The sequence below is a fragment of the Macadamia integrifolia genome, chromosome 6 (assembly GCF_013358625.1).
Source record: "Macadamia integrifolia cultivar HAES 741 chromosome 6, SCU_Mint_v3, whole genome shotgun sequence".
In the NCBI taxonomy this organism is placed as follows: domain Eukaryota; kingdom Viridiplantae; phylum Streptophyta; class Magnoliopsida; order Proteales; family Proteaceae; genus Macadamia; species Macadamia integrifolia.
The window spans coordinates 26,835,192-26,850,292 of NC_056562.1; the positions used below are offsets into that span (position 1 = coordinate 26,835,192).

The following is a 15,101-nucleotide window of genomic DNA, read 5'->3' on the forward strand; positions in this document are numbered from 1 at the left end:
GCTCTCAACTCAACCTAACGAGGAAGATAAAAATCTACACACGGATTAAGATACCCAAGCTACATGTTCTGGAAGAGAACCATCCAATACCCACAGTGCTTGGCCAATCAAGACCACCATTGATCGGGGAATTGGCGAGCAGTCTCTTTTGGGGAATAGAAATCTTATTTTTCCCTCTCCAATATGAATATAAGTTCATTACCCATTGTTCAATTCAGTTCCAGTTTGAAGATTAACATGGATGGCAACCTCAGGTCAGGGCAGGGCAGGGCAAATCCAGACCCAACACATTTAAGAAGTTGTAAACACCAGCTCACCCCGCTTCCACATCAACATGCATATGACATATCAAGGCAGGCCAATCCAAGATTTCATGCACAACAAAAATTACCCAAACATTTCCTCTTGCAAAAACTTAAGTTCAGAATGTAGGGCTATATTCATGATGTTCAAAAAAAGACACAGCTTACTATAAATGAACTAGTGTTATACAAAGATACCATCTATGAAAACCCCCTCTGGTAACTTGGTTCAAATAATAGAAGGGAAAGGGATTAGCATACCTATCCTTGCTAACAATAAAAATGGTATGAGATGAAGAGACAGAGCCAGGGTAAATACATCAATGGAGTAATCTGAGCTTGAGAATTGAAACTCAAATGAACATGCATTAAGAAAAGGTGAAGTAGGATTGGCATTTCTACAATGATTAGCTCCTTCTGGCTGGTTATCATCTTCTGTTAACTACCATGTTAACTAACCATCTGAAGTAGTGTCAGAATGATCTCAGCATGTTGCAGTGTGCCATCGCTACAATGACTTCAATTGTGGCTGATTTTATTTTCATGAACCTGGTTGGTTGTCAGCGATTGATTCAGCTGAGTATACATTAAACAGAAGTTCAGGCTACTCCACATCAGATAGCAAGTTCAGGATTCATATTTTCTTGAAAAGTCTACCCTTTTTCTTTCCCACTCCACTTCCTGCAAGGCCTGATGAAAGAAGAGATCGGGAATCTGGTCTCCATTTCAACTCCTTCAGAACTGAAAACAAGCTTGACAGTGCAGGAGTGACTTCACTGTCCTTTATATTATTACATGAGACTACTCTAAGACTTTGAAGCTCCTTCCAAGAGAGAATTACTGACTCTAGACAATCTGTTGTTAGCAACGAGCATCCTTCCAAAGATAAAGACTTTACCCTCCTGCAATGAAAGTAATCACCCATCAAAGCTTCCAATCAGTAAACTGTCAAAGCAAAAAATAAAAAATAAAAAAAATTGTCATGGATTTCTTGAAGTCACTGTAATTATTTTGTTGCCTATGCAAAGAGCCATGACAAATTACAAAATGTATTCATGCACAAGAGAAAAATCACGAGCCAAATGCAGAAATGCCTATGAGGAATAACTTAATTTTCTTCTCAATATCCTTTTAGGTAACGTTAATTGGAAAAAAGAAAGAATAAAAAAATCTATAGAGAAAACAATCTGTTTCTGATGGCATGTACGGCTTATGAGAAGACTCCCATGTTCTTGTTATTTAGTTCAAAAACAATTGTTATCAGATGAGAAGCATGAGTTCCTGACTGTTAGACCAACTACTAGAAGAGGAAAAACTACACTAAAATCACTTATTTTGGCTTTTTGACCCCATATTGTAGGGTGGATCTCGAAAGATATGAAAGATCTCCCTCGAAGCCGTACATACGACTTTCATTGAATACGGCTTTCTACAGAATTCTATATGTATATATGAATAGATTAGATTTGCTTACATACGTGTCTTATTTGAACTCCGTTTAGTTTGTGAGAAAGAAATGATTCTGAGAGAAATCGTTCGAAATCAGCAAGTCTTAAATAACTTTGATTGGTAGTATTTCTAAGTAATTCGAAAAGCCACTGAGCAAGAGGATCTCATGGTTCCTGAAGTGGCACACATGGTCCAATCCAACACTTTATGGCTTATGCCATGCTTCTCCTCCTTGTTCTACCTGACTCTAACTTAACTTAGTATTATCTCAACCACTTCTTGTTGGAGCATGGATTTTGTCCAGCAATTCCACCATGGACTGAAACAATGAAGTTTTGGAGATCCCTGGCTAAAGGTTTAGCTAAACGTCTTCTTTATGTTCGAACCTGAGGCACCCACCCTTTTTTATCAAGGCATATATTCAGCATGGTACATTATTTTGATGATTACAGTGAATTTGGTCAATCTGACAGCATTTAAAACGAGTGAACTTGACTCTACACTTAACAAAATGCAGCCTCTTGTTAAAAGAAAACTACAGAAGTAAATTGCTGAAGTAAAAACAAGATAATCTTGCAAGCCTGATAATCCTTTTAACAAATGTTTACTCATACAAGAAAACATAATGTCATAGCATTAGAGAACTCCAAATAAATGTCAAAATCATGCATTTGATATTAATATCACTTTTGCAACTACACAATTAAAGAACATCACAAAATCATTTTCTTAGAAAAAAAAAATGTAAGACATGTAATCATAACAGAGCAATATTCCATGTCATGCTTCCTTTTCTTTTTGTACCCAAGCCAACTCAAGTCACTAAAACATATCACAACATGTGTGAATCAGTCCGGTGATTCCACTCTGGGTCAAAAAGGGAATTTTCAGTATCCAAACTAAAGGTTTTGCTAAATGCTTTTTGTACATGCCAACTGCTAACATGAAGCATCCACCATCATCCTCTGTCAAATCAATATAACCACTGAGGTAAGTTATTTGATAATGAAGATGATGATTAATAGCCTTTAACATAAGTTAATCCCTTCCCCTGCAAGGCACTTCTTTACAAGCAGCGGTCCCTTCGTAAAGGAAATTGCAATACTAAGGTGCTGAGGACAAAAACAAAATAACCAACCATCCTGATCTATCCTTGCCAACTGAATGTCGTACCAAGAAAAAATTGATGGCATTGCACAACAGAGAGAACCTGAGATGTATGCTCCAGCATTGTACATTTAACATTTAATTATCATTTCCTTCTCAGCTGCACAACTAAAGTACAATATTTGAATCATCCTCTTAGCAAACATTAAGGCCTGGAAAGCACAGATGAGCAACAGTGTATAGAGACAGAATAAGAGAATAGTACCTGCAATGACTTGCAAAGCTGAACATCTCATTATCCAAACCCCAACAGTCCTGAAAATCCATCTCCCTCACAGCGTCACATATCAAAAACAACGACTTCACACTCTGCTGATCTCGCAGTTGGCACCTCTGCAGCTGCAACCGTTGAAGAGCCGGCAAAGACCCCAAATGTTCAACAGGCCCTGGTGTCGGATCAATCCTCTTGCACGACTGAAGCTTCAAAGTCTTCAAATTTTCACAGAACGACAAGGCTGCCATCCACCCACCATCCATCCTGTGGTCGCACAGCATAAGCTCCTCGAGCATCTGGCAGCATTGGCCAATAGCTTTGATTCCATCGTAGCTCCCCTCACATCCGCTCAGCTCAAGCTTTACAAGACGCTTACAACCGTTTGCCAAGAACGTCAAACCAATATCCGAAACCAGAGAACTATAGAAACCATCCACAGTCCCAATCAATTTCAGGATCTGAAGATTCTTACAAGCGGAGATTCCATGCAATGCGAGATCCGTACAATGGTGCAGCTCCAATTCCTGCAATGTCGGGCATTCTTCGGCAACGCTCGACAAACCAGCCTCGTTGGCAGCAATAAGAACAAGTTTCCGCAAATTAGGGCATCCCCGGGCAAGGACTCGAAGCCCTCGATCAATCGTAGCCGGTGGCAGCAGATTATCCTCAGGGACAAACCCACCAGGAGAGAAATCAGCATCAAGGTGAACCGACAATAATTTATGGGTCAATAAGATTCCAGAATTCCTTGGCGAGTCAATGCAGGCGGCAACGAGATCAACATCCGTGAGGTTGGGGAAACGTGAAAGAAGCCGACCAGATAAAAGGAAATTCCAGTCAAGCAACTTAACGGAGTGAACCAGGCGGCCTTGCAGGGACAACCATCGCTTGCAAACGAGAGAATTAGTTTTCCGTTGGGAGACCGGAAGGTTAGACAAGATTCGTAAAAGAAGCTCATCGGATAGAAGAGAGGTGAAATCTAGGGCTACTTTCTTCTCCGACTCCGGTGGTCTTGCTCTTGTAAGAGAATCCAACTGCATCTTGAAAACCACATGCTTGAGAGCTTTGTCTTTGAACCAAAGTTCTGGCCAGCTCGAACGTTTGTTCAATGGCTTCTTAGGTTTTAATTCCTGCGAAAATGGCATTTAGGGTTAGGATTTCTTCCGCTAAAAAGAATTTCCACAATCGAAGGATCTGCTTCCGCCGCCGCTGCTACTCTCCTTCCTCTTCTACTTCGCTCCTGCATCGCCTCTCTTCTCTCTCTCGATCTTTTGCGTCCCTCTCTCTCTCTTTTCAAAGGACCCAAGTTTTGAGTTTTGTTTTCTCTCTCTCTCTCTCTCTCTCTCTCTCTCTCCTTCTCTTTCTTCCGTTCTCGAAAACGGATTTCTGATGTGTGGGGCCCACCAAGTTTCTAAACTTCCATAAGTTTCTATGGTTTGGATTTTGAGAGCGGGGAATGGATTTGGTACTTTTTTACTTTCCATCATTCAAATCCATCAATATAGATTGGGATTATTTTTTGATATAATTACGAAAAAGCCATTTCTTTTAAAAATTCGTTTTTTTTTTTTTCTCTGACATGTGAAAGTATCTTCCATCGGATTTTAAGATCTAAAAGAGGAAAGTTAGCTTTGCACTTCACCATCGAATGTCTGGTGGCAACTCAATGGTTGGTGGGGACCACGTAAAGATGTTAACATTAACGCGTTAATGTTTGCAAGTTTTCACCAAAAAAGAGTTAATGTTTGCAAGTTGCATATCGCTCGCACAAAATTATAAATTAATTATATTGAGAAAAAGGGAATTTCTGGTAACATTTCCTTTCTATGGTTACTTCTCTTTTTGTTCATATATTCGGATTCGGTTCATCTCCAACGATTGATACTCTAATTATCCTCTAACAAGTATTTACACAGGCATATTTAATCATATTTTAATCCGACGATCATGAATAGGCATCCCATTTGGTTGGTCAAATAAAAACACTCACCACTCAATCCTGATACTGAGCTAGAAAACTCTAAACCTGACTTTGGTTCCTCGATCATTACTCTCTCTCCACCTACTTTTGATTTTCAATCTCTTTTTTTCTCTAATATTTCTTTTCTTGGCTATGTTTGGAAGCCAAGAAAAAAAAAATTGAATTTGAAGAGAAAAATAAACACATAAAAAAATTATTGCGTAATTATGATTTTTGTATTTTTTTTTTCTTTGCTACAAAATGTCTAAAATGATTATAGAAAAAAGTTGTGAGCAATGATATGCATAGTTTGGATCTTGTACCAAGTATGACTTTGGATAGAATCTATTAGAGAGCAAGGATCCATGTAATTGAAACCATTGTGTGATTTCATATGCTGGACCCAAGGAAAGTTGAATTACGATTAGGATATAGTGGAAATCTTTGTTTCTTTATTATACAACCCAATTCAATTCAGCTTTATTCCAATTAAATATAATTTAAAAAATTAAAATGATTCGATTAGGTTTTTTTTTTCTTGCCCATCTTATATGCTGACCTGACACACCAACCAAGTTTTCCTGGTTCCTAATTCATTCCAAGGTGGATTGTGATGTCTCCATATGGTAAAAGCATTAATAAGCCAATTTATCAATATATTTAAGCACAAACACTTATAAATTAGTACATGGTTTATTCAATGTACATATATCTTAGTGGTCAACTTGAACACAAAATCGCTGCTAATTTGGCCTAAGAAATGTCAGACAAGTGGCTAAGATTGATTGTTGATAAATTATATTCATGGATGGTACTTTTAGTTTCATTGATAAGAATTCAAATTTGAAAATGACAATACTAGTGATGACGATCATTATTTGGGTAGTAAAGCCTTGATGGAGTTAACTCTTAGAGACTGTTAGGTTATACTGTGGAACAGATAATGCATCCACCATTGATTCCGGTCTGGGATTCAAACCAAACACAGTGACATTTCAATCACACAAAGTGGTGAAACAATTCGAAATGGTGGTCTTGTCTACAAAGGGCAATATTGGATGACCCCATCGGAATTATTGAGAATGGAGTTAAAACTCTTGTTTGAAAATTCAACTAGCTTTAGAACAAGAATGGGAATGACGAAAAACGAAAAAGCATGATTAATAAATTGATTTCTTTTATTTTTTAAACACTTTAGTTTGAAGGATTAAAATTAACATAAATTATTTTGATTTTAACTTTAGAAAAAATTGGAAAATTTACAGCGCCACCCCCTAGAGAATGTCATTATTATAAGAACACCCCATTTGTTTTACTAAATTAGACTCAGACCCCTACCGTCAGTCACTGTTAAGAAATATACCTTATATGTTGATATCAGCTACTATATTTTATTTTAAATACCAAAATGTCTTTACTAAATGTGAAGTAACTAAAATATCCATGTAATAAATCTCATCCCCAAATCGATAGTTACCATACCTTGACCCCAAATCCATACCTAATTTACCTTTTTCCCAAATCGATGGATTAGACCACTGGCAATCATTCAAAGCATCGGAGATCATAGCGGCAACGACATCGACAACAGACAACAACAACTGTGACCAGTTAGTCTTCAGCACCAGAGATCACGACGGCATCATATTTCAAGAAAGGAAAAGCGTTTATGGCGATCCAATTAGTCTTCTTCCACTTATGTATCTGAGGATTCAAGATTTGTTAACACCGGCAAGTTTTCCAGCGCAGACAATGCAAAATTTGATTATGCCGACAAGTTCACCAGCACTGAATATGCAAGATTCAATCATGTCGGGAAGTTTTCTTCTCCTCTGGGATGTCGATATTGTCGAGATTAGAGTGGATTCGCCAATTCATCTATCCCCACCAATGGTTAACCGAAAGGAAGGGAGACCTCCATTCGATTCTCCAACTCCTCCATCCCTAGTGATTAACCTAAACAGAGGAAGAACCCCAGTCGATGGTCCAACTCTTCCATCCCCAGTGGCTAATAGAAATCAACATTCTGAACTAGCCTCTCCCAGATTATCAAAGACAAAGGTTTGTATTTTTTTTTTTTTTTTAATTTATTTCTACTGCTTTTTATTTGAGCATTTCATGAAATTGAAATTTCAATTATTTCTGTGAAGCGCAGTATCTAATTTTATGGTTTTTAATTGGGGTGGCAGTCGAGTGATTCTTTCGTCTCTTCCCCACCAAAGCTTGATGGCTGGAAAATCTATTACGACATCGCTGATGAATATGGTGATATTTATGATGACACTGAGAGTCACAATTTAATTTTTAAGGGGACTAGTGTGGAAGAACTGACACAGAGGTTAGAGAAAGAGAGGGCTTCAAGGTATCACTATTTGTTCTCGCGATATCTTGAATGACAAACTTTACCCTCTTTGCTTGCATCTTCCACCCAATGGTGATGGTGGTGGTGGAGGTGTTGTGGTTTCGCCAGTGGCATCACAATGGACTTCGAGAATGTCAGATTCCTCTGGAGAAACCTATAGAACCGAGTATGGCAGGGCAGTATTGGTGAGTATAGGTTGGGATGAAGAGGACTTGTATTAAAACATGAGTTTTAGTGAATAGGGTATAACAGTCATTTTAACTCTTCATTTAATAGTGACTAACGATAGGGGGTCTGCGTCTAATTTGGTAAAACAACAAGGGTGTTCTTATAATAATAGCATTCTCTAGGGGTGGCGTTGTAAATTTCTCAAAAAAATTAAGAGTGCAATATTAGAACATTTGGCAAGGGGAGAGAGTTCTCTAAAAAGCAGTATGGCCCTTGCACACGAAGCAATGGGAGCACCAATAAAAGCATGAACAAGTCGGGCCGAGATTATCATCTTTTATGAGGAGTAGGGCAATCATTTTGCTCATCCAGAGTCTATTTGGGCATAGGAACCACACTGCCTTTTAGATTTTTTTTTCTTTTGCAATTTAATGGATTAATTCATGGTTTTAAGTATCAATATCGTATTGGCCATATTGGTCATATCATATCGTATTGGTGTCAGATGAGATCGATTCTCAATCCTTGACTGATCGGATCATTTACCCATATAGTTTTAGGAATAAAACAGTTAAAAAACAGTATTTTTTTATGAAAAACAAGGGACAAAAATGATTAATACGCACTGATCCTCTCTGATATCGATCCAGAACATATTGAATCTCAAAATGATAATTATCAAATGCAAATCAATAGTGGCGATGCACTAAAAAAAAAAAAAAAAAAAAAAAAAAAAAGACAAGCAAAGTGTCATCTACCATGAGAAGGTACCAGAAGATCCTTGAATCTCTACTTTCATCCTTGCATGTTAGTGCATTCGACAGTTGATTTGTATTTGATAATTATTAATTCGAGAGCCGATATGATCCATAGACATAGCATCATATCTATTAATAGATGCTTAAAAAGGATTCATTAGATATGGCTTCACATCTGTTAATAGATGCTTAAAAAGGAATCATTTCATATTAGGTGCAGAGGCAACTCTTAACACACAAAAGAAAAAAAGAGAGAGAGAGAGAGAGAGAGAGAGAGTTTTTTGTATTAGACTATAAACAAGATTCATGGTGTGAGACTCTTTAACGTTTTAGATATCATGATAGGGTAAGAGATCATTGCTTAATGACGTGGATTTTGTGCTTTGCACACAATCCATGTACGGACGATTATTTTGTCACACAGTCACACCTTGTGTTTGAACGTGTGGTGCATGATGGGCAAGGATCTCTTCCCCATAAAAGAAGGATCACTAATCCGATAACATGTACACCTTAATCTTTTTTTTTTTTTCATAAGTACATGTACACCTGTATCAAGACATAGCAGCTGTGGAAAGATCACACTACCTAATACTAAAAATGCTAATGCACAACCTCCCATTAATCATGAACGTTGATGTATACATTGACTATAAGGTGGCATTCTCTGACCAAAATGATATTAGGGTACACAAGTCTGAAGGTCTGCCCAAGATTTAGAAGAGTGATGGGTAGGGGCATCTCTGGAAAGTTCAATGATTGAAAAATAAGTGAAAATCCACTTTTACAGTGAGAAAATTAGTCACGACCCAGAAAATGCAACTTATTTTGCTTGGGTGGGGAGCCAAAAAATATAAAAATTTAATTAATGCGGAGTGGGTCCCACTGAGAGCCGTTGGTTAGCCGTTTCATAATTCAAAATTCTATATCCAAGAGTGGGGCAACTCCTATAAAGGACACCCTATACCAGGTACAAGGGACACAGCTCATTTTATGAATTACCGCACGTAGCAATTCATAAAACGAGTAGCTTCTGTCGTTGATTACGAATCTCAACTCTGTCATTTTTTATCCAACGGTTGTGGTGATAGAACGATAACATGGTTTATATTACAATGGCCCGGCCTCTAATAGCTGGTTGGGATGCAGAAACAGAATATAAAGAAGGCTGGGTTGCTTTTGAGTTAAAAACTTAAAAATCATTGCGCGGGAGCATTTGACAATATGAAAGTGGATGATTGTGAAAAAAAAAAAAAGGGGCAAGGGAACATGTCCATCAAGCGTTCCCATGCCCAAACAAACTGTGTCTGTGTCTACGTGAAATATCCGATCTACATGGGGTGACTAGGGCTTTTTTACATCCACCTATGTCTGGGCATGAGAAATGCTAGATGGACATGGTTCTTTTCTTTAATATAAAAAAAAACAAAAAATATATATTATCCACATGCATGGTTTTATGCAAAAACACAAGTGGATACAAAAAATATTATGTTGGCTTCCTACCCCGATGCTTCTACACAGCCTCTCATTAATTTACACACTGACATAATGAATACGCATGTGAACAGAGTTCCTTCAAAACCATGGTAATTGCAATCTGATATCGTTATGGACTAATATCAATATGAATTGGCCAATTTGACATAAATTCCTAAAACCATATGCTATGGCTTGGCAGTCAACAGAGTAGAAACGTACAGCACCTTGCACTTGCAAGGGATGTTTGTCTCATCTAGCAGTTATTAAAGATTTATTTTTTTATTTTATTTTTTTAAGTTAATTTGCAATCACTAAAGTGGTGAATAATATTTAATTATAGTTTTTTTTTTCTTTTTTTTGGAGATTGGAATTATGAACTATTCTTGAAACCAAAAGACCAATATTAAGGATTTGTCTAGATCGGGAACTGGATCATTTTAAGATGCATATTTAATTATAGTCTTTTTTTTAATGAAAATACTTAATAGTTATAACTTATAAGATTATATCGGAATTATCAAGAATAAAATAAAGATTGATGTTTGATAATTTGTATGCCTGGAAAGTTATTTCAATATTTAGGAATCGACTTAATTGATTATTTCAGTGTCAAAGGATATTAAGAGAGCAGAACTGGATTGTCCTATTATTAAATGGGATCGGATCTTAGTCTTGAAATTGTTTAATAAATGGGACGATTCTAGGATTTGGTCCCTTAGGACTAGCAAATAAGCTTGGGAATTGTCCGAATTTATACCTAATGTGTTTGGTTGATAGAAGAGAATATATATATATATATATATATATTTTTTTTTTCAAGACGGTCATTGCCTGTTATTGGGCCATGCCTACAGCCGAGCTATCCTGTTTTGGACGGGCCAAATTAAGACTTGACATATACAAAGCAAAATGGACTGGAATAATACGATTGATTAGGTAGTGTTCATTTTCCTTTAATTTTATAAGCCTTTTAAATGGATTTAACATTTCTAACATGGGGTTGGTTTTGATTAAAAGTCTAAAAGAATAATATCAACTTCTTATCCACAAGTGGTGTTCAAGATCTTGGATGTATTTTAAATCAGTCTCCATTTCAAGCAACCAAATAAAGACCACCATGCGAATGTTGTTCCCTACTTACTTGCTTTCGTGGTTATCTTCGCACAAATTTTTTAAAATTTTGTTTAATTCTTCAGATTTTTATATCCCAATTCACCCCCTCTTAGAAGATCTCTCAATCCCAACACTTGCATGAGAGAGTCATTTTCTCCATGGGATTTATGAGATTAGACTCTCACAACTTACTTCCCAAGCTCATTCCTGACAAAGATGAAGATTTGTTGAAGTTCAAAGCGAAGGAAAGCCTAGTTTTATCAAACAAATCAAGATGAACGGTTTTAAATGTTTAAATGGTTAGAAGCTGATCACGAAAATGGTGCCCAAGATTTGTGACACAAATCATGCTTCTCTTGTGGATACTTTTTTTTTTAAATGATTTTGAAGTGTTTCCTCTAAACTCCAAAGAAGCCTCTTCAATTCTCATTTTAACATTTAGTATATTAGTGAATTTCAGAAGTTCACAAATTATCGTGTGGAAGGAATTGATTAAAAAAAAAATCAGGATTTAGGTTACCACAGAGCCCAGTCCATACTCAGTGGATTTATGTTACCTAGGAGGCCCAGTCCATTTCATTGTTCCAATTTTATTTTTGGGTGAAATTAAAAGTATTTTATTTATTTATTTTTTTCAAGTAAGGAGGGGAAATAGATATAAGCTTGGAGGTTCAAACTGAAGACCTCATGATGAGCACATTGCGAGTGTGTATCTAGGGGTGAAATTTTGAAGGGGGAAGAGGGAGAGTGACTTTTGGAGATGAAAGGAAAGTTGACAAGAAAGAGTACTTGAACTTATTTCCCTTCTATTATTCATAGGGAAAATTTTCATAACTCACCTATACTTACCCTACGGCCTACATTTATTCAAGTTCCCCTATTTGAACTTTCTTCTCTAATTCCTCTCCCCCCCCACCTCCAAAAAAATAAAAAATAAAATAAAAAAATAAACTTCTATCTCTTCTTTCGCTTGTACTTAAATTACTGGTGCTACTTTTCCCATATTACCCGATTGGTCTTATTTTATTAACATAAGTGGGACCTACATTTTTTTTCTTCTTATTACTTCTTCTTATTCTTTCTCGGCTGAACATTGCCAATCATCTCTTTTGTTTTTTGCTTTTGTGGTTCCCCTCTTCCCATTCCTTATTGTAGAAAATATATATAGATAATGAGACATGTAAATCACAGCTTCGTTATCATCTTCATCCTATGATCATCATCGATGCTATATCAGTCAATTCCTGCCCTTGAGAATGATATGATGAGTCTTCATTTGATGCCCTATCTCCGGTCCTTGGTCCCCACCTTTTTGTTTTTATTCTCCCTCTCTCTCTTCCTCGGCCTTTTTAATTATTTATCTTTCACATTTGGAAAAAATATACAACTGGTTTAGATGGAAAAAAAGAGAGATATTTGGATATTTTAAAGTATTAGGGGAGAATGAAAGGTAAAAGTTTACTTTCTCCAGAGAATTAGAGAAGAAAACTTTGAGTAGAGAATCTGAATAAAATATATATATATATATATATATATATAGAAAAGAGTGATAGAAATTTTCTCTTATTCATATTCTAAATTTTTTTTCTATCCATCGAAACATGTGGTTTGGACTCTAGCATATATTATTCTTGCCCATTAAATAACTGGCCCAGCTTTGTCCAGCTATGGTGGTATATAGCCAGAAAGCAGTCCGAGATCATCTCTAGATCCACTTAAATTCCACCACTAATGTTTAAGCCACCCTTGACAAGATGTCCAAAACTGCATGCGTGGTGTGGGGGACATGACTAGGTAGCTTATTACTTCATCGACACCACCCCAAGTGGAAAGATTTGGGTCTAATCCTGACTGGAACAAGGGCCACAAGCCTTCCCCACAAGGGAATGGCAATATTTAGAAGATCCAGGCTAAGGAAGAGAGAGAGAGAGAGAGAGAGAGAGAGAGAGACTTCCTTCTTACCAAGAAAAAAACAAGAAAAGAAAGAAACAAATTAGATGAATGGATTCATACGAACTTAGAAAACCATCATTTCCACTTGAAATGAAAATAAAAATTTCCAAATGACATAAATGACGGCCATGAGCGTCATTAATGGCTTTGTTTGGAGTTTGGACATCTCCGGTTCTCTCTCCTCGTCTTACATGGATTGCTGAAAACAAGAAAACGGAATCAGGTACAGATTCTGGACCATTTCGGCCCACCCATGGGTGGTTCACTTAATCGAACCACCAAAAAATTGGATCTGATAGCAAATTTAAAAAAAATAAATAAATAAATAAAACAATGATTCTTATTACTCTGTTACCATTGGGTTATACCAGTGGAATGGTATTAGATCAGTCAAGATTCAAATCAGTCTCAACTCTCAACCATAGTAAGTTAAAGAATGATAATAATATGGGAATGGATACGTACGATAATTAAATGCATCATACAGTAATAATATTTTTCAAAATTCCTGCACAATAAAACACGTACGGTAATGATACGTTATGTGTATAAAACGGTTACCCAGTAAAAATCCGGGAACAAAAATACAAATTTATTCTGATATTAAGGATGAATTAAAACTCATTGTTTGTAATATTATAAACTCCCATGCTTCCATGAATACTTAAATCAATATAGCTTTTTTCGATTATAGAATTATTTTCTTAAGGTGAAGCAGGTTTGCTTGTGTATGAAACTACTGAAATTCAAATTCTGCATCTCAAATTGTTTCATTTATCCTGATTCTTAAATCTTGATTTTGAATAATGGCATTGCAATGGTTACCATAAATGAACTGAAATACAAACACTACAAGTAGGACCAATTTCATCAACATACACCTTTAACTCATCTCGTGAATGAAATATTTAAAAGAAAATAAAAACGATGTAAAACAAAACAAACAAAAACAGAAGTGGACAATCAGATCCATCCCAAAATTCATTTTCTAAATTATTTTGAACAATCATTTTAAAGGAATTGAAGAAGATCATCTCTGCAATTCAATTATTATAAATACTAAATAGGCAAATTGTTTCAACCTTCTTATGTTTACGGACAAAATCTACCCCAATTAAAAATGAAAAACGAGGTTGGGATTTTTTTTTTTTTTTTTTTAAATGTACGTAGGGGTTAGGAATGGGAGTTGGTTTATTTAGCTTTTATTATTCTTATTTATTTTTAATCTTAACGTAGGTAAAGGTGTCAATTTGGTACCCCAATATCAAAATTGATCATCTAAACTCATATCAAATCGATCCAAAGGAAATTCAATACGATATCGATATGATAGAAATGAATCTTACCCAATTTGAAGTGATATCGATTTTGCAAGTCAAAATCGTTCGGTATACAGAATAGAACTAAGAATACCAACAACTGATGAGACTCACGGATACAACTATAAGCAGTTTCTACTTTGTCCTATTTCTTACCAAAAAAAAAAATAAAAAAATTGCTTATACTTCAATTGCTGACCACCTAACAAACGTATGGGGTTTGGGTTTATTCAATTTTTTTTTTTAATTATTATTGAATAATAGACGTATCATACGCATATTAGTCACATACAATACGACTAGTTTTAAAATATGCATAGTTAACTGAAATTTTAAATCAATACAAAAATTCATGATTTTTTGAATGAAACATTTAGATACATTGCATATTTAGGCTATGTACTGTAACGATTCTGTTTTTTTAACATGATTTTGGGTCTAGCACACTTTTTTGCATTTCTATTTTTTTGGAGTGATTCTGCATCTTAAATGTTGTATGGTAATCGCAAAAAAAAAATGATTTTATAACCTGAAAGAAACAGAAACATGTATGGTTCGTACTTAACAGAATCGTTTCTGTTAGAAACCAATATTTACATAAAGTGTCATCTTCACCATGGGTGTCAAAGTTGTGATTTTTAAATAAAATCTAAGGATAGTCAATGGTTTTTTAATAAATTCTAAGTTATGAAAATCATTATTACCCAAATAACTTAAGTTGAATGAGACAAATAAGAATATCTCCATATCAACAACATGGTGTTCACTTCAAATATGAAATATTTGGCCGTGTTTCCTTGCCATATGAAATATGAAATGTTTCAAAAAAAATATGATCTATCATAATAACATAA

General features: G+C 35.7%; 1 protein-coding gene across 1 annotated transcript; it reads right to left on the bottom strand.

Moving 5' to 3' along the window:
* Nucleotides 1-415: 415 nt before the first annotated feature.
* On the bottom strand, nt 416-4,459 carry LOC122082811 (F-box protein At5g51370-like). Its single transcript, XM_042650588.1, has 2 exons — nt 3,124-4,459; nt 416-1,204 (listed from the first exon to the last, which is right to left on the bottom strand). Exons 1-2 carry the CDS (start codon nt 4,275-4,277, stop codon nt 937-939), a joined length of 1,422 nt encoding a protein of 473 aa, XP_042506522.1. The 5' UTR covers nt 4,278-4,459; the 3' UTR covers nt 416-936.
* Nucleotides 4,460-15,101: the final 10,642 nt, after the last annotated feature.